Source organism: Nomascus leucogenys, chromosome 4 (assembly GCF_006542625.1).
Source record: "Nomascus leucogenys isolate Asia chromosome 4, Asia_NLE_v1, whole genome shotgun sequence".
In the NCBI taxonomy this organism is placed as follows: domain Eukaryota; kingdom Metazoa; phylum Chordata; class Mammalia; order Primates; family Hylobatidae; genus Nomascus; species Nomascus leucogenys.
In genome coordinates this window covers 5,747,437-5,768,361 of record NC_044384.1, presented here as the reverse complement: position 1 = coordinate 5,768,361, position 20,925 = coordinate 5,747,437, and the positions used below count along the sequence as shown (strand labels likewise).

The window sequence follows — 20,925 nt, the reverse complement described above, 5'->3', positions numbered from 1 at the left end:
ATGCACAAGTATGTTTATTGTGGCACTATTCACAATAGCAAAGACTTGGAACCAACCCAAATGTCCAACAATGATAGACTGGATTAAGAAAATGTGGCACATATACACCATGGAATACTATGCAGCCACAAAAAATGATGAGTTCATGTCCTTTATAGGGACATGGATGAAACTGGAAACCATCATTCTCAGTAAACTATCGCAAGGACAAAAAACCAAACACCGCATGTTCTCACTCATAGGTGGGAATTGAACAATGAGAACACACGGACACAGGAAGGGGAACATCACACTCTGGTGACTGTTGTGGGGTGGGGGGAGGGGGGAGGGACAGCATTAGGAGATATACCTAATTCTAAATGACGAGTTAATGGGTGCAGCACACCAACATGGCACATGGATACATATGTAACAAACCTACACATTGTGCACATGTACCCTAAAACTTTAAGTATAATAATAATAAAAAAATAAATAAATAAATATAAAGTAAAAAGCACTCATTCTTCTCTTCTATCATAACACCAAAAAGTAGTATTGTTACTTTTTAAATCATTTTTTCTAATTCCTTCTGTCACTCAATCCACAAGACCTACTTGAGCAGATCTTTCCTGCCCATAGGCAAATAGTTATATCAACAATAGAGAGCTGGTTCCCTCAGCAAATGAGCACTTCTATGCAAATGAAATCTTCAAGTATCTACACAAATCATCTGTAGTATATCCATGTCTTTTAAATATCACGTTAGCACAGGTTACTTTTTTCCTTCCAAAAATATTTCTATTTCTAGTAGATACACCACATTTAGTTGATTTCTAAACAATTCCCTATCTATTAGCAGTAATTCCCAAACTTTGCTAAATTTTTTAAGTTTTTATTCATTTTAAAATAAAGCATTTATGACTTGAAGTTGTTTTTCCCTCATGTACATTTATAACCCACCAGCATGTCTGCTGAGAGCCTCTGATCATTTGGATTGCCGAGGCAGAACAAGGAGCAGAGCACAACGGATAATATCTCACCATAAACCCAAAACAAATGTCTGAAGTTCATTGCTGACATAGTGGAATTTTCCTCAGTAACTTCAATGGCAGGTTAATTATGTAGGGCATCTTACTGTAAATATGTCCTTAGGCACATTTTTCTTGTAGGTCCATCTTTAAGTAGGAGAAGGCCAATAAGGACAGTAAATGTTTAATTGTAGGACATGATTGAAATATAAAATTTATTTTTTAAATCTCTTTTTGTCTCCAGCATAAATTGAACAAGGGTAAAATGGTAAAAAGGAAATTCCAGATATCATATTTAACTTTGTAAAGTGTCCAGGGTTCTAGACAGTTCCATGAAATAGTTGACGCTGCCACTGCCATAAGGTCACTATATTAATTTGTTCTCACACTGCTATAAAGATACTACCTGAGACTGGGTAATTTATAAAGAAACAAAGGTTTAATTGACTCAGTTCTGCATGGCTGACTTACAATCATGTCAGAAGGCACCTCTTCACAGGGTGGCAGGAGAGAGAAGAAGCAAGCAAGAGAGGAACTATCAAACACTTATAAATACATCAGATGTCCTGAGAACTCACTCGCTATCACAAGAACAGCATGGGGGAACTGCCTCCATGATCCAGTCACCCCCCACCAGGTCTCTCCCTCAACACATGGGGATTACGATTCAAGATGAGATTTGGGTGGGGACACAAAGTCTAACCTTATCAGTGACCCAAGTCAGAAGCTTGGGAATCATCCACATCATCGTCGAAACTGAATTCATCACCAAGTCCTATAGATTTTACCTGTTAAACATCCTCCAATCAGTGCTCTTCTCTTTATTCCTACAATCTTTGCTCCAGATCTTCATTCTGGGATTATCTGCATACTCTGCTTTCAATAACTTCCTAACAGGTTACTCTCACCTCTAGTCCTGACTTCTTCAGATCCATCCTCCATACAGGAGTGGACTCAAAATTAAAATCTGATCATATCACTACTTGCCTAAGACCTTCCCATGTCTCTTGATAACCAAAGTTGAAATTGCTTACCACAACATACAAGATCACTCAAAATCTGGTACCTGCCTATCTCTCTAGCTTTATCCTTTGTCATTTCTGCCTCAAACCTTAGAACCCAGCAAAAATTAGCTATTTTTAGTTCTCCACACAGCACGCTTTCCCAACTTCCATACCCTTGCTCAAGTCCTCTCCCTTGCCAGAGTACTCTCTTTACCTCCTTTCTCCCACTTTCTCTGTACTGGCCAAGGGCTGAGGACTCTTTATGACTCAGCTTAGGAGTCACTTCCTGGAGGAGGCATGTACTGACCATACCCTTCCCTTCCACTAAGTGCCCTCTCAGTGCTTCCTTGATTCTTTGGTTATATCACACACACCAACTACATCGTCCATCTACATGGCTGTCTCTCTCATTGCATCATGCGTTTTTTGGGACAACGATGGTTAGTCACATTGCTATCTCCAGCACCTAGCAAAGTGCCTAGCACTCAGCAGATGTTCAATAAGTGTTTTTGAATGAATAAGAGCATAAATGTGATCCAGAAGATACATTTTAAGTACATGGAAAATCATAACTATATTGTAACCATACGGAGAAATGTGGATTTACTTACTTATCTGTCACGAGCAAGAGTACCAGCAAAGTTTTAAATTTTTTCCATGACTTCTACTAAAGCTGAAATATTGTTTTATTTCTTTTCCAGTATAGAGAACAGAGGGAAAGGGAGGCTAATGTCAGCAGTAGCATGAAAATAGTTTAAAATGAAAATGTGTGCTGTAATCAACTTGGACTTGATTAAGTCCAAGTCTGAGGTGCTTGATAAGTAACACAACAGGAACAATGGAGAGGGTAATGGCATTTTCATACCCTATCCTGCTGGGAGTCACATGTCGGAAACAGAGCTATCTACTTTGATAAAAATAGTCTAGGAACTCTGTTGATTCGAGACGAAACTAAACCTTGGACATTAGTGTCCAAGTATGCAACTGCATCCTTTGGATCCTTCTTTCCCTCAATTCCCTCAGTGATTACCAATATCACTCCTTGCCACCCACCAGTACTCTTCTCTTTTCATTACTGTGGCACAAGTGGGGATGCATAGCCTTTACCTTGCTTTCTTATAGCACTGTTAGAATATTAAAATGAACTTCGTTAAAGGATAGCAAAAAAGGAATTATGCATAAAGTACAATGATTCTGTTACAGGATCTTTGGGGTGTCACTTTTCTGGCAGGAAACCTCTGTGGCTGGTGGCACCTTTGCCTTCAGGCCCCCTGGGCTTATTCCACCCACTTGGCCTGGCAGGCAGCACTCAGCTCACGCTACTGGCTGGATCCCATGCCTGCCAAGGGTAAGCCAGGTGTGGAGGGACAAGGGGTGTGTGAGCAAGCAAGCATGGGGTTCAGCCACTGCACACAGTCAGGCACCCTGGCTGCTGCAGCAGGGCGGGGCAGCTCCAGGTGCTGGCACAGGCGCCGGCTCTCTGCAAGGCTGCAGCTGGACCAGGCACCCTGCAAGCAGCTTCCATGGCTGCCACCAGAGAATGTGGTGTTGCCCAGAAGCTTGGAGACTCCAGGAACTGCAGGGCCCCAAAGAGGGAGTCATAATCCAGGCTTCGGGAGCTCCCAGGTCTGGGGTCCCTGAAGGGCCACAGTTCTTTCCTTTTCACCTGCAACGTGGCGAGCAAGGGGTGTGTTTCAACCCTGTTTGTCTTACAGCTTTTTCAGCCCTGCCATTCAGTAGGTCCTGAGTTCTTCTCCTGCGTCCAGGAAGAATGAGGTATGTGGACACAAGAAGGGTGAGCAAGGCAAAGAGAAGGTTTATTGAGTGACACAATAGCTTAGAGGAGGCCTTGGAGTGTGTAGCTCCTCTCTGCAGCTCTCCACAGAGAGGAGGCCCTGGGAGTGGGTAGCTCTTCTAGCTTGTCCTCCTGACATATGCTCAGCCCCACCCTTATGATCTCATTAATCTTAATTACCTCCTTGTAGGCCCTGTCTCTAAATATAGTCACATGTAAGGGGGTTAAGCTTCAACATATGAATTGGGGGAGACACATGACTCAATCTATAGCAGATAAAAACCAAAGCATAGGAAGACCAAGGTGGTAAAGTAAGATAAAACAAGAGTAAAGTTAATAAGAAGATGAACTAACATTCAGTAAGTGTTTATTATGTGGAAGTATTTCCAAACATTTTATATACATATATACATTATCTCATTTAATCCTAACAATAAGACTCTGAGCTAGTGACTGTCATTCCCGTGTGTCATATGGTCAAATAGTATCATAGAGAAGCAAAACATCAGGCCAAAGGACACATAGTAAACGTGACTAGTATTAATACCAGAGCCTCCACAGCCTGTTTTATACTTCTTCCCTATGGTTTTAATATTAACTATACCTGACACTTAAATTGTCCTTATATCAAGCACTGATGTAAGTATTTTATGTATTTAATGTGCATTAACTCCTTTATTATGTTAAGGGGTATATTATCACCCTAAAAAGTACTACTATAATCCCTGTTTTTAAGGTAATGAAACTGCAGTACAGAGAGGTTAAGTATCCTACCTTAACATTACATAGCTAGCTAGTAACTGGCAGAACCAGGATTCAAATCCAGGCAGTCTGGCCCCAAAGACCATGCTCTTAACTACTAAACAACAGTTCCTCTCACGCATATATAAAGATGCATTTCCTCAAGTCCTGCACAATTGCTCAAAGTGGATCTCAAATTTGGTTTTGAGCTTATTGGCTAAATCAAAGATGGTAGCAAGATTCAGAATTCATGACATAAAATCGTACCAGTTTCTCACAGGCATAATATAAAAGATTGGGAGACATCTGCTTGTGAATCCATTCAATAAATATTTGTTAAGCATCTTTTATATGATTAGAAATGGCCTTTTTGGTATTTGGGTATTTGGTAATGTGAACATAATTTAAAACTTCAAACCAGGCACCATGACTCACATCTGTAATCCCAGCACTTTGCAAGGCCAAGGCGGGTGGATCACGAGGTCAGCACTTCAAGACCAGCCTGGTAAATATGGTGAAACCCTGTCTCTACTAAAAAATACAAAAATTAGCCAGGCGTGGTGGCACGTGCCTGTAGTCCCAGCTACTGGGGAGGCAGAGGCAGGAGAAATGTGGGAACCCGTGAGGCGGAGGTTGCAGTGAGCCAAGATTGCGCCACGACACTCCAGCCTGGGCGACAGGGCGAGACTCCATCTCAAAACAAACAAACAAACTTCAAATGTCTTTAATTCTGCCTTGGTTAAAATTATTGTTGAAACCAGAGGCCATAAGTTCAATAGCACAGATATTAAGCACATAAAGTGTTGATACATGTGCTTTTTGGAATAAAGAACACTTGGCTTCCCTTTGTTTGGATAGATAGGAAAGGCTAGTGAATATCCACAGTTATCACAAAATTTAAATTGAATCTATATTTACTTTTTACCTGTCTTCATAAAACAGAGGGGTTTCTTTCCCTATGTGTATATACCAAGTAGGACAAAGAGATTTTCTGTAATATTGAAAGGTTTGTTTTAATAATTGCAAGGACTGTGACATAAAACCTTCAGACTGCAGGTGTTAAATTTGAGACATTACATTTGTTAAACTATTTCAGAAGATTCTGTTTTGTTCAATTAATGTAAAGTGTATTTGTCTTAGGAGGCTGATTTGTCTCAACAACTTTGTGATAATCACTTACTATGATCTCACATCTGGGGTCATAAGTAAACAAACAATTGTAAACATCGAACACATTCTTATTGATAGGAAGATATGTAAAAACATTCCTCTTTGCCAAAAATTATTTTGCAAATAAAATAGGTAAATGACTCTAACTGATTAGACATTAAACACAATATAAAATCTCATTCTTTCACAATACCACTTCTGGGAGCTGGGAAGATGTGGGATTGAAAAGCAGCAAATCTCTGACTTAATGAAAATTTCCTGACATTCCACCCATGAAGTTCCTTGTCATCTCCCTGACCTCATACTGGGGTGTCCTGGGATCCAGTGTGAGGGTTCCTTTTCTTCCTACATGTACTCTCTTGGAGATCCAATCTGGTCTCAGGAATTAAATAACATCTATTATATGCAGATCTTTCCCCAGAACTCTTATTGTTCCTCTTCATTTCTCAATGTCAACAAGTCCAAAACTGACATGAACTCTCCTGCTCTTCAGCCCCAAACTTGCTCCTCTTAGTCTTCCCCTTCGTAATTAATGGCAACCCAATCCTTCTGAATTCTTAGTATAAAAACCCTGGAGTGATGCTTGATTCCTCTCCCTCTCTCTCAGACCCCACATCAATCCATATCCAAATCCTATTAAATCTAATTTCAAAGTATATCCAGAATCCAATCCCATCCCATCCCCTCCACTGCCACTGCTCTGATCCAAGCCACCTCTCTCCTTACTGCCATTGCCTCCTAACTGCTTTTCTTCCTTTCCCTGTCCCCATCAGTCCATTCCAGCACAGCAGGCTGGATGCACTTACAATACTTTCATGGCTTATCGGGCCTAACCCTGTCTGGGTCTCTGTAACTCCTCCGGCCTCAGGGAGCCACTTCTTTCCTGCTCTACTGCAGCCAGCTGGCGTCCCTCCTGCCCTGGCCTTTTGTAGGATTCCCTCTCTCGTAACAAACATTCTCCCCCGAGACATGCACGAGGCTGCCCACTCTCATCGCCTTCATGTCTTTCTCAAACGTCCCCTTCTCCACGCGGCCTTCCTGACCACGCTATTAAACCTAAAGACTTCTCCTCGGCACTCCCCGCCTCCCTACCCTACTTAATTTTTCTCCAATGCACCCATCACCATCTGCCACACTAAGATTTTGCACATTTATCTTGCTTATCTGTTTTCCCCCAACTCCCAAGTAAAATGTGCATCCCACAAGGACCGGGAATGCTGTTTGCTTAGTGCTCTAGCAGCAGCCCCTAGAAACGCATCTGCACACAGTAGGTGCTTCGTGTATTTACTCCAACGAGCTTGCACCACGCTTCCCCTCCACACCTGGCATGAAGATGTTCCAGTCATGGAGATTCCCACCACTAAAGGAACTGCAGAAGCTGTAAATTCGGGCATGAAAATCTGAGGAGAAACGTGTGGAGGCAAGAGGCTGGGCAGCCCCTGTGCAGCAAGCAGTTAGCCGGGGCTTCAGCGCTGGAGCTCCCCGTTGGACGTGTTGCGCTGATCCAGCTTTCCCGCCTTCGAGGGCGGCCAGAACCTTGTGTCCCGGCCCCACCCACACCAGCTCGGGCTGAGAGAATCTCTCAGGGATTCACTGGGTCATCCATGACCGGCTTTGGTGGGTTCCTGCGTTGGCGGGAAAAGTTGACCTGCATTGCGTGCCAGGAGCGCAAGGCTTGCAGGGCATGCTGGGAGAGCGCAGGGAACGCTGGGAGAGCACGGGAAATACTGGGATTGGATCCTGAGGGCCGTGAGGAGGGGACAGTCTGACTAAGGCAGGGCACGGGGCAAGCCAGGAGCCGGGAGCGTCACCTGAGGGCCTTGAGGAGGGAGCTGAGGAGCGCGGGCTCTCAATCGACGCCCCGCAGAGACCAGGAGGCCTGGCGTGGGGGGTAGCTGTTTGAAGGAGGCTCGCGGAATCGAGGGAGGTCCCCAGAGGTCCTGCCGCCCACCCGCCCTTTACTCCCCCTGAGGAGAAGCCTGGCGCGTCTGCAGTGCAGGAGGCCGTGGGCGTTGGAAGCGTTGCTTTTCCAGTTTGTAAGACCATTTTCCTGATTCTCTTCCCCACGGTTGCGGAGGAGCAGGTCAGGGCCGCATTGAGGGGAGGATCCCGGTGCCGTTGCCGGTGCCGGCGCCATGAGGATGTTGGTTTGGATCAGGAAAAAAATTTATTCATCTGCAAAGACCCATGAGTCCCAATTTTTCGGGCATTCCATTATATTGGAAATTTATAGAATCACCTTTTAAAATGGATTTAGCCGAACCAAAGACCTTAGATTCGTTTCCACTCACGTCCATTACTGTTCTCACAGAAGCCAGGCCGGAAGAGGGGTGGGCGCTCGCCTGGGGGCAGCGGGAAGCCGGGTCTGGGGCCGCCCTGAACCCCGCGCCCCAGGCTGATTTTTAGGAAGGGTCCCTCGTAGCCAGAGGCCAGTGGAGCTCCCGATGGGACCGTGGTCCCGAGGCTTCGCGCATGGCACCGCACGAGCTGGGCGCTGAGTTTTGGTCCTTTGGGGTTCTCTGAGTCCTCCCTCACGTGTAGAATTGTGTAGGTTCCTGTTGCCTGCTCCTAGCACTTGTTCCTTGCCCTGCTGGGGATTAAGAACAAAGATGAAATCCTGGGACAGAAACGTAGTGGAGCGACTCCCTGGACAGGATGTTAATAGCGCATCCGTAGATCATAATAAGGCTTGGCCCACGTTTTGAGCTTCACAATATAGTTCTACAGCCTAGCCAAAGAAAACAACATTCTTTTTGAATCTGCAAGTTTTGCCAACTAGGAACTCACAAAATTAAAATTAAACAATAGTAATAATTCTAATAAATTCATGCTTATCCCTGAACAGATCACTCTTGTTTACATACAGTGTTGCAATCCGTATTTGAAGATTGGCAAAACGGGAGGACTTGCACCCAGGAGTTTTTTGGTGACCTGGAATTTACATTCCTACTGTAATTTAGAGGAAAAATTAGAGAGAAAGTAATTTTAGGCCGGGCGCAGTGGCTCATGCCTGTAATCCCAGCACTTTGGGAGGCGGAAGTGGGTGGATCACTTAAGCCCAGGAGTTTGAGACCAGCCTGGCCAACGTGGCGAAATCCCATTTCTACTAAAATACAAAAATTAGCTGGGCGTGGTGGTACACATCTGTAATCCCAGCTACTTGGGTGGCTGAAGCACGAGAATCGCTTGAACCTGGGAGGTGGAGGTTGCAATGAGCCTAGATCGAGCCACTGCACTCCAGCCTGGGCGACCAAGCGAAGCTCGGTCTCAAAAAGAGAAAAAAAGAAAGTAATTTTAGTGGGAAATGTGCGTTAGAAATGAAAGTAACAGATCACAAACTTTCACCTATGTTTTTGACCTATTTTCTTTAAAATATGTATTTGTCCTGGGCCTAAGCCGTATTCAGCCTTTGCCATGTATTTTACCTTGATCATTATTGATGCTCGCTACTAAAAACCTTCAGGCGAAGAGAATTAAAATTGTGAAGTCAGCGGTGTTTACCCTGGAACTCTGTACTTTTTTTTTTTTTTAACTTTTCAAAACGTCAAATCAGAAAGGGAATATTTTTATTTTTAATGATACCAGGAATCATCTTAATTCATCAACACCTTGTGTGAATTTGTGTTAACCTTTGTAAGAGTACTTCTATTTTTAAAAGAACCAAGTGGTTCTCTAGTGATGAAAATTTCAAACACTGTGATGCTAGAGTGAGGGAGATGTGTTGGAGCCAAAGGGCATTGCCGGCATTCCTCAGATGACACCGCAAACTCATTTCAGTACTGTGATCAGAAGGCTGGTCACACTGCACATTACTGGGCCAGTATGCTATTATTTCTTAAAAAGAAAAAACATGTTGATGTTGAAAAGTTGAAAGTACTAGAATCCAGCTTACTTTTCCCCGATGTATTTGTGCATGTTAGTGTACTGAAGCTTCACTGGGTTGCTTTACTTCTATATTCCAGTTTTTGTTACTGTAGTAAAACGTAATGTAGACTTCAAAGGTATACCTTATGAATTATCAACTGTAAACTGTACCTCCAATAGAATTTGAAAGCTGGATAATTTAGTGGAAACAAAAACTAGGTAACAATTTAGAGACTTCAGTAAACATTTTATTTCGTGTACAATGAAAAATAATATATTCCTCAACCTTGAAGTGCTTTACAGAAAAATCTGAAACAACAAAATTCTTTGCTATACATTTTGACTTTTAAAAAATAGTTATTGTTATAGAAAAAGGAGTGATGAAAATATTCTAAAATTTATTGCAGTGATGGCTGCACAACTTTGAATACAGTAAAAAACAGTGAATTGTACACATTAAATGGGTGAATTTTATGTCATGTGAACTGTATCTTAGTAAAACTTGTACCAAAAATCCTAAAAAATCATTAGAAGAACTTAAAGGTAAATGGCAGTGATACTTAACTGCTGAAGTTTGCAAACTAACTTGTTTGTATCATCCTATTCTAAAACAATATCAAATATTGTGTGCTGACTTGGTATTGGAACTCTATTGGTAAGATAATTTACTACCTTTTTTCGCTGTTTATTTTTAAAGGCCTGATTGCTGAGACACTCAGTCAGGAAAGTATGAATGATTCTAGGCAGCAGTCTCTGTTCTTCATCACACTTCCAGATTTAAACAAACTCTGTGCTGTCAGAATAATACTGAGTAATAAGGTGGCAGATACTGAGATTAGGACTATACAAATGAAGATGTGCAGGTAAAAAATACATCTTATAACTAAGACTTTTAAAACTTTAAGACCTATAAAAGCTGTTTAGAGTAATTTTCTATAAAGCAAAATACTCATTCACTCAATTTGTGTTTATAATTTTAAAATAAAGGAAGTCAGATTTTGTTTTGACCAGGTATATTGGATTATATTTAAGGAGGGATTTAAAATACTTGCAATAGAATTATCTCACTGTTGAGTTTTTATATTTGTGACCTCATATGTGCTTTTTAAAAGTTTAAAATATCCACAGGCATTCATGAATTAAATTCAGGCTCCCAGAAACGTAGAGGTCCTAATTAATCAATATTTATGAAATACCTACTGCTTTCCAGTAGGTATTTCCAGTAGGTGGGGCACTTAGAGATCCTATAAACATCGTATGTTAGTATAGTTTCTTAATTCTCAAGTCAGTATGAGACACTGAGGAGTATTTCTCTAGGATCTGTCTCAAAATATCTGATCCCACATAGTCGTTGAAAAACAGCTTAAGAGGGCCAGGCGTGGTGGCTCACGCCTGTAATTCCAGCGCTTTGGGAGGCCGAGGTGGGAGGATCATGAGGTCAGGAGTTCAACACCAGCCTGGCCAACATGGTGAAACCCCATCTCTACTAAAAATAAAAAAAATTAGCTGGGCATGGTGGCAGGCACCTGTAATCCCAGCTACTCAGGAGGCTGAGGCAGGAGAATCGCTTGAACCCGGGAAGTAGAGGTTGCAGTGAGCCAAGACTATGCCACTGCACTCTAGCCTGGGCAACAGAGCGACACTCTGTCTCAAAAAAAAAAAAAAAGAAAAGAAAAACAGCTTAGAGGAAACCTAAAGTATAATTCCATGATTACTGAGGACCCTCCTTTAAATTGTTTGAGGCACTCAAAGGAAGAGTCATAGAATATATGAGAAGATTCTATATTTAAATGAATTGCTTAGAGAAGAACAAACAACTAGAAGATACCCAGAGGCAAGAAATAAGGAAGCCACTTTTGGGGTGTCCTTCGTTTTCCTCTTATTTACAAAGCTTTTCTTCTCTCCATTGCATATTTTCCCACCCAAGGGCATCAGGGAGCCTGTACCCTTCCTGCTAAAGTATAATTTGATACCTGTTAAGGACTTAATCTGTGACTCCTTTTGGAAATACTAAAATAGGTAGAAAACCTAAAGTGAGGTTTTTCTTCTGCTTGCCCTCAAATTGAAGGTAGCCATGCCCACAGAGTGGGGTTATCTTAACTCACCCTCCCGGTAATTGACAGAGAGTCTTGAATAGAGAGAGCTCTGCCTATTAGCATTTGGCTGTGTCAGGTAATGGCAGGCCTTGCCAAGGCAAGTACCTGATATACCTTGGTTCCAACAAATATGAAGCCACCAGAAACAGATTGGCCCATGTTGCTTTTTAAGGTAACCCCATACACATCCTAATGGTTATTTTCATTTGTTTCTTTGATGATTAGTAATGTTGAAGGTTTTCAGATTTCCAGCTGTATTCTTTTTGTGTTTTTCCTATCTTTCCCTGGAACCTTGAAATGAAGTTATTAATGGTAATTTGATTCTGATGATGTTTGTTTGAAGTTCATTTGGCTGTTGAAACCACTACCCAGTTCTTTCTGGCTTGGGAAGAACTTCCTTTCTGAAGGAAAAGGATTTAGTCAGTAGTTCTAAATGTTTAAGTGGTTGGTAACTTCACTGATAGGTGAATCCTTAGACTCTTGCCTCTGGTGCCCCCTGCCCACCACCTTTTTTTTGTTTTAAAGGAAAAATGGAAGAAATAGGAGTTAAAGGAGACAGATTCTTCACTGTGTGTAGATTTCTTCAAGTATACAGGACAAAAATTGAGTTCTAAAAGATGAATTTAGGTTCACAGATGAAAGAGGTTGGGAAATTCAGATGCAGGGACAAGTTCTCAAGTTAGCATTAGTATCTGAAACTTCCTAATTCTCTTAAGTCAAATATTGCCTGAGTACCTACACCTACACTGTTCAAGGTGCTATGCTAAGTGTGGGGAGAGAAAGTCTCTAACACAATTGTTGCCTAGGAGAAACTTAACATTTTAGCTAAGCAAAGGTTTAAAATATTCCAATAAAGTAAAAACGGACAGTGAGTATATTAGTCTGTTTTCACACTGCTGTAAAGAATTACCTAAGACTGGATAATTTATGAAGAAAAGAGGTTTAATTGACTCATAGTTCCGCAAGCTTAACAGGAAGCATGATTGGAGGCCTCAGGAAACTTAAAATCATGTCAGAAGGGTGAAGGGGAAGCAAGCACCTTCTTCTAATGACAGCAAGAGAGAGAGGTTGGGGGAGGAAGTGCTACACACTTTTAAACAAGATCTAATGAGAACTCACTATCACTAGAACAACATGGGGGAAATCCGCCCCCACGATCCAATCACGTCCCACCAGGTCCCTCTGCCAACACTGGGGATTATAATTCAACATGAGATTTGGGTGGGGACACAGAACCAAACCATACCAGGGAGCAGGTCCACTTTGTAATATATTTCATCTCCACAGGCAATTGCTGTTTTTGCATCAAGATATTCTTACATCACCTGTGTCTGGAATATTAAACCAAATCTGGGTGGTGATGGCGGTTAGTATTTTAATATTTTGTGAAATGTTATTACTAGTTGAGGACAATATTGATAAATAATAGTTTAGGTATTATAGCTAAAGTTAAGATGTTTATGAGGATTAATTGATTAATCACAATGTGTTACAGGTTAATTGGATTATTAACAAACTAATATTGAAATGCCTGATGTTTAAAATCCATTTTTGTGGTTCTAATTTAACATTTATTTTTCTCATTATAAATGCTAAGATAAAGACTATTAATGAATAAAACATGCTACAGTATAATTTTTAAGATAGCATGGGCTTGATACATTTTATCATATTTTATTCTTTAGACTAAAAGGAAAAACTTTCTATTTCAACAAATCTCCAGTTGTTTTTAAAGAACTTGGATCAACATTTCTTCTAATGGAACACTTTATTTAAAAATATTTTTACACTTAAAATTTTAAAATTAGTATGAGAAACATTTCCCAATTCTGTATGTAAGCCTGAATTATAATGAAGTGCCAAAAATCTTTCTAAAAATCATATTATCCTGAGATTTTTATCAGAAATCTTTCTGGAAATTCCATTTTTCTGATATTGTAATTCCCAGAATCCAGTGAAATCAGCATTTATTGACAATGCTGATAAATCATCTAAAAGTTTAGTTCTTTTATTTTTCTCCTAGGTCTTGGTTATATGTCCATCTCGTATTTTCCCTCCCTCCCCCACTCTCTCCCTACCTTCCTTCCTTTTTTTGAGACAGGGTATGGCTCTCTTGACCAGGCTGGAGTGCAGTGGCTCCATCTCGACTCACTGCTACTTCCACCTCCCAGGCTCAAGTAATCCTCCTCCATCAGCCTCTCGAGTAGCTAGGACTACAGGTGCATGCCAACATGCACAGCTAATGTTTTGTATTTTGTGTAGAGAGAGGGTTTCCCCGTGTTTCCCAGGCTGGTCTCGAACTCCTGAGCTCAAGCAATCCTCCCACCTCGACCTCTCCAAGTGCTTAGATTACAGGCTTGAGCCACTGTGCCCAGCCATATTTTCTTATTCTTAATATAGTTTTTTTAAAAGGCAAGCTGTTAGTGAACAAGTAAATTAATATCTTATTCGTATCTTTTTCTACCTAAACATCTTTATGGAACAAGGACATTATTTTAGAGTACTAGTAAATTCAGGTATGTGAATTTGAGCAAGGGCAATGAGAGGAAAGTAGCTATCTGTTTTTAAAAAATGTATTGCTTTCTTACAAAGGTATTCTGTAAAAAAAAAAAAAGTTGATGTTTAAAAGTAGAAAATGGGATTGCATACATACTATTTTGAAACTTGCCATTCATTTCCCCTTTAACAACCTTTCCTGGATATCTTTCCATGTCAGTACACATATCTACCTCAGTTTTAAGGCTGTGAAATATTTCATTGTATGGATGTATAGTAATTTACTTAATACTTTCCAGTGCACATCTGAGTCTGTGCTGTTACAGTGTTTCAGAAAGCATCATTGAAATCGTATCACTTTTATTTGTCTGATAGTTTGTCGGTTACATTTTTAGAGGTAGATTGTAATACACTTTAAACTATAATATAGATACTGCTAAATTGCTGTCTGAAAAGCTTTTTGCTGAATTGCATGTTAACAAATAGTCTGGGAGAAAACCTGTTTTTCCATACCCTCACGAACACTGTAGATATTCACGCCTTTAAATAGTTGTCAGTCTGTTAGGTTACAAATAATATTTTCCTTTAATTTGTATTCCTTTTATTAATGAGTTGGAGCACTTAGACCTTTGAACATGATCTTCCATTTGTGTCTATTTTCCTTATTCATGCCTAAGAATTCTATATTAAGAAAGGTGTGAAATATTTATTATACAAAATTTATTGACCTTTTACTTTATATGGATACTGGGATCATGTCACTCCTAGAAAGGCTTTCCTCACTTTGCAAATGTGCCCACAGATTCCAGTTCAGGGAGAGAATGATCATCACTTCCTCTCCAAGGCACAAACCCTAATTGGATGATGGCCTGGTTCTTTGCCCTCTGCAGAATAATGCTTAAACTCTTTCTTTATTGCATTATTTAATTATATATTTATGTTAAGTCCTTTTTATAAATGTGGATTTTTGTTACAGATACCATTTTATAAAGCAAGAAAACTTAATGCCTATGTTGAAAAATATGGAGCTAAGGTAAGTGTTAAAAAATGATATTAATACCATATGTTGTTTATAGTGATTAATATGTTCCACTCCTTTTGTCAACAAACAAAAACTGGCGTATCTTCTCATAGACCATTGTTATGCATATGAAAGAACCCAACAAATTTTTTCTAACAATTATTATGTGCACAATTAGTGTAGAAAGAGGATAAGAGGCTTTTTTGTTGGATGCTTTATTTCAGGCATTTTATGTGGCATAATCTTATTTGCCATATACATCTTCAAATAAGTGAATCTCGTCATTTTCATAGATAAACCCAGAGAGATGAAATTATTGTCCACATTATATAGCTAATACGTAGAGAAATAAAACATTATAGATTGTATTCCACATGGTGATGGGCTTCTGGATCTTCACAAAAGGAAAGATGAATACAGTGGTTAGCATTCATTTACTGAGACCTCTCTGTGTCTCAGTAAATTGAGTCATGGAGCCTTGACTAGAGCTCCTTTCATGCCTCTGCATGTAACTCTGAGACACTGTGTCATTGGTTATCCCAGAAGCCCATCCAGCTGTTACTGCTGGCCTCTGTTCCTAAGTCTAGTAGAGTTTGGGATAATGAGGTTTCTAGTCATCTTTAAAATGAGATGTTGCCTTTAGGTCCTATGCAAGTAAAATGTTAGTAACACTTTCCAGTTCCCTGAGAAATCTTTGAATGACTTGAAAGCTGGTTCCGGCCATCAGTTACAATCTGTGGGAAAACAGTATTATTCAGGAGCAATGAGGAAAGAATATGTTTACATCTTTTTGCTGAGACAAGTCTTTGGTTATCTAAGGATTCCGGTTATCTTGAAAGGCCATTTACAAGCTAGCTACGAGAACCAGATTTACAGTATGTTACTCACCTAGAACTAGGACTTGGGTCTTTAAGCAATCTCTACCATATTCTATTGTTTATTAAGGCCTAAGAATAGGTAACATTTTAGTATAGCAGATCCTTGAGTAAATTAATTTTGTTCAACATTGTTTCAATATAACATTAATGAGAAAGGAAAATAATTCGGTTCCCAGCCAAGGCCACTGTCTGTGTGGTTTGCACCTTCTCCTCTTGTCTGGGTGGGTTTTCTTTTGATACTGCACGTTCCTCCCACATCCCAAATGCACACACATTAAGTGAGTTGGCATGTATAAAGTGTTCCAGGCTGAGTAAATGTGGGCATGTGTGTGTTTGCCCTGCAATGGAATGGAGTCCTGTCCAGGTCTGGTGCCCACCTTGTGCCTGGAGCTGCCAGGATAGGCTCTGGCCACCCACCACCCTGAACTAGAATAAGCTAGTTGGAAAATAAATGAATAAATTGATGCATGAATACAAATTATTATAAAATAAATGTTCATAAAGTATACAATAATCATAAAGATGCACTACGGTAAATGATGCGGTACAAAAGCACTCAGGGAGCCTGTCATATTTGTGATTGTTTTGAACTGTGTGGTAGTAGGAGGTGCTCCTTACAATTTTCGCTTTGCAAACATTTATTCCTTGATTTTACCCACCGCCACTACTACCACTGTCATTCACTGATTCACCAAAAATTGGGTAAATAATTCTTACTTGTTTTTATTAATCTTTCTTAAATGTATGTATAGCTCACATTTATTTCAATGTTAATATTACAAGTGTTTTTGGTCTTTATTTAAAAGCTTGGTGATTTTTGGTGACCAGAACTATGCCATAGGAACTTTTATTTATATCAGCCTATAGTTTTAGCAATAGCCAAAACCAATATAACAAAATTGGTTTTGTTATATGTCGTTTTGCTTAAAGTCATGGTTTGTAAGAACTTATCAATGACATTAAATGAGGACTTACTGCATTGATTTAATAAAGTAACATTTATACTAAGCATCATCATTTTTATGTGTACTTTATAAAAAATGAAAAATTAAGAAAATATCACCCGTAGTCCTTATACAATAATAAAAATGCTTTGTCCTATATTTTTCTTCCACCTTGTTAATTCACACCTGTGACTTCATCAGTACAAGGTACCACATCTCCAAAATGTTTAAGATTTTTCTGTTTACACTCTTATCTTTTTTCCATGTATCTCAGTTTCTATTCCTATAAACTAAATTTTTGTTACCTTCACTAGACTTTCCAACCCTGAATTCTTTATTATTCACAAGCTTTCTTGCAGTATCACTTTTCTACCCTCATTGAGCCTTTATGGTTTTGCTCAGTTTTTCTTTATATGAGTACTTTTCACATAATCATAATCAGCAGATATGTATTGAACATCTGTAATATATCAAGCACTCTGCTTGATTCTGGGGATAAAGCTGTGAACCAGATAAAGTCTCTGCCCTTGGTAATCTTATAGGTCTTATTTTTCTAGTTTCTTATTGCGGAAGCTGAGGTCATTGATTTGAAAATTTCTTTGTTTTGTAATATAGAGACATTTATTCCTAAACACGTTTATGCTGTACATTTCTTCCTAAACACGTTTTGTTTTGATTTTCTTCAGTTAAAATACGTTCTAATTCCTGTTTGATTTCTTTTTTGATCTATGGGTTATTTTGAAGTGTGTTATATAATTTCCAAATATTTGAGGATTTTCCAGGGACCTTTTTGCTATTGATTTCCAGTGTAATTGTTGTTAGAGAATACGTTCTTTATAACTTGAATCTTTTTAAATTAATTGAGATTATTTTATGCTCCAGAATATAGTCTATCTTAGTAAATGTTCCTTGTCCATTTGAGAAGAATGAGTATTCTATAAATGTGTCAAGTATTCTGTAAATGTTTATTGGGTCACATTGGTTGATAGTGTTTTTAAGTCTGCTATATTCTCACTTATGTTCTGTTCACTTGTATCAGTTATTAAGAGAGCAGTATTGAAGTCTTTACCTGTAATTATGAATTTGTCTGTTTCTCCTTGAAGTTCTGTTCGTAGCCCTTAGACAGTTGCCACAAACTTTCCAAAATGAGGCTGCCCTTGGTTATTTTGGAGGAGCTTCTTAGAGAGATAACAATCCATTGTTCATGCACATCCTGAAAGCAGTTTTCCCTGCAATGGGAGTCACTTACATAGAAAAGGTGGTAGAGAATTTGTCCTTGACTTTAGCTGAAGTGATAACTCACACCATCTTTGCACTGCAAGGCATCCAGGTCACCAACCAGGATGGTTCTGAATGACAGAATTGCCCCATACTTCCTCCTTGCATGCCAAGGCTGAGTCTGTGCTGATAGATTTTGCTGTATCTGGATTAATTCCTTGGGCCATAGAGAAAGTCAATGCAGAAATTCCTCTCTGAGGAAGACCCTGGTGGTTTATGGGATTTGTTCAGCTGTTTGGGTCTGGGCCCCTGGGGCCATGTTTGAGGTCAGCATTATGGAGTCCTAATGATAGTAGCCTTAATTAAATTCTGTATGAGACAAACTGCAGAAATTTGGTTCCATCCTCTGCCAACAGATTATTCAGTTATGTCCTGGAAACATTCACCAGAAGTCAAAATGGTACAAAAATTAGAGATGGATAATATTGGGAGACAATTTTCCTCGGCTTTCTCATGCTTCTGCATGTCCTTTTTCACAGACGCAAAGCCAGCAATTTTTTCTGGACTGTATTTTCAGGATGTTTATATACCAAACAGCCTTGACTCTTTCTCCAGCCTTGGGTAGCTTCCTCACATGTCTGTGCTAATCCATACTCAGCTGATTACTCAAAAGAGACTCTCTGTTGACCTCCAGAGTTTGCTTTCTGTGCAGCTCCCATACTTTGCACTGAAAACTCTAGCTTCCTAGACTCTCAGCTCTGTCTCCTCAATTCAGGGAGACTACTGGCCTGTTTCTAGGTTCCCCTGCTCTGTACTGCAGCCTAGAAACCCTCTATCACCAAGAAGCTGGGGAAATCCTAGGGCTTATCTTTTTCATTTCCCATTGTTTGGGGATCACTTTTCTTTGTTGCCTGGTGTCTGATATGTTGTGAACTGTTATTTCATATAACTTGCCTGGTGTTTTAGGCATTTCAAGTGGGAGGATAAATCTGGTTCCTGTTACTTATTGGTCTTAATTGTAAGTGAAAATCTTAATTTTTAAAATTAATTTTGTATTATACAAATAGAGATATTCTCTTGGTTGTGTGTGCCCATGTAAGTATGTATTGTTTTCTACAGTTGTGGCAGGCAAGGTGTCACTAACTCAGGCCTCCATTACAACTGTCCCAGCACTGACTGAGTAGCAAGGTTAAACATTAAAAGCTAATTGAGCCCATGCCCTTTTACAAAGGCTGGAATGTAACAAAGAGCCCACCAAGAGTTTTGCCTAGGCTTTTCCTGGGCCTTGAAGCATGACAAGATAACGGAGGAATTCTTAACCGGACCCTTTTAGGATTAAACAAGTTTTATTGTGAGTCTGAAGAAACTCCCCAGGCCTCCACAGACAAGTTTATTGGGGTCTAAAGGAACTCCCCAAACCTTTATGATTTAGCAGGAGACAAGATAATGGTAATCACCTCAGCACCTAGACCCATTTAGATTAAGTAAACTTAATGAGGCTCCAGAAGAAGGTCTTCAGGACTCAGACCTTAGCTATAGATTAAAAGAAGTTAATCACTTATATCTTTAGAAAAATGCACACTTACACATAGACATATAGCTTAGAAGGTATATAAGCTCTGGAAAACTTTGTAATTTTGAGTTGGTCTGGCAATAATTTCCAGGCCTTCTCCCTGTAACCAGTTGCAGAAAATAAAAACTCTCTTCCTCTCCAGTTCATTTGCATCTCGTTATTGGGCCACAAGAAATAGCAGCCCAACGTTCAGTTTGGTCCAGGAACAGAGTGAACAATAATGAGAACTATTACAAGTTTGTCCTTGTTTGGATTTCTCTCTGTGGAGCAGAATACAAAGTAAAGATCAAGGGTTTTAGCACAGAACTCCCAAGATTTAGACCTACTGGCCAGGGTAAGCAGGTAGTATTTGGCCATGATAGCATGACAATAGCAGTGGTTTTGAAGTGAATATATTTTAACACTTCTTTAACTTTAGAACCAGATAGGATTAGCTCTAGAATACCCGAGTTTGTTGGGTGGTGATCTAAATGGGCAATCATTTCCTATTAGTATATACATACACAGCAATTGCTCTAAATTGGCCCATATTTGCCATTTAATATTTTTAGATGGAGGCTCCACAAAGAGTAATTCCTGTAATTCTTCAGAACTGCCTTTCATATTCATTCATGGCTAGACTTGCTCCAGCCTGGAATAGAACAGGCCATCTCTTGATACAAGGTAACTTTATCTTTTTAGTCATTGGGGCTTTCTGAACTAGATTACTTCTGTTATGTGTGTATTAGTCTGTTCTCATGCTGCTAATAAAGACATACTGGAGACTGGATAATTTATAAAGGAAAGGTTTAGTGGATTCACAGTTCCACATGGCTGGAGAGGCCTCACAATCATGGCAGAAGACAAAGGAAAAGCAAAGGGACATCTTACTTGGCAGCAGGCAAGAGAGTGTGCTCATGGGAACTTCCTTTTATAAAACCATCAGATCTCATGAGACTTATTCGCTATCATGAAAACAGCACATGGAAGCCCCACCCCCATGATTCAATCATCTCCCACTGGGTCCTTCCCACAACATGTGGGAATTATGGGAGCTACAATTCAAGATTCAGGTGGGGACACAGCCAAACCATATCAATATGCATCTGTTCTTAATTTTAAGATATATAATTTTT

The 20,925-nt window shown here is 39.8% G+C and overlaps 1 protein-coding gene across 1 annotated transcript in view; it reads left to right on the top strand.

The window, feature by feature from the left end:
- The first annotated feature begins 10,313 nt into the window (after positions 1-10,313).
- C4H18orf63 (chromosome 4 C18orf63 homolog) overlaps positions 10,314-20,925 on the top strand; it is a 36,350-nt gene continuing 25,738 nt past the window's right edge. The window contains exons 1-4 of the mRNA XM_030810071.1: positions 10,314-10,447; positions 12,968-13,046; positions 15,153-15,209; positions 20,362-20,473. Of these exons, the coding sequence (XP_030665931.1) occupies positions 10,314-10,447; positions 12,968-13,046; positions 15,153-15,209; positions 20,362-20,473 (382 nt within the window). The remainder of the gene's footprint in view (positions 10,448-12,967; positions 13,047-15,152; positions 15,210-20,361; positions 20,474-20,925) is intronic.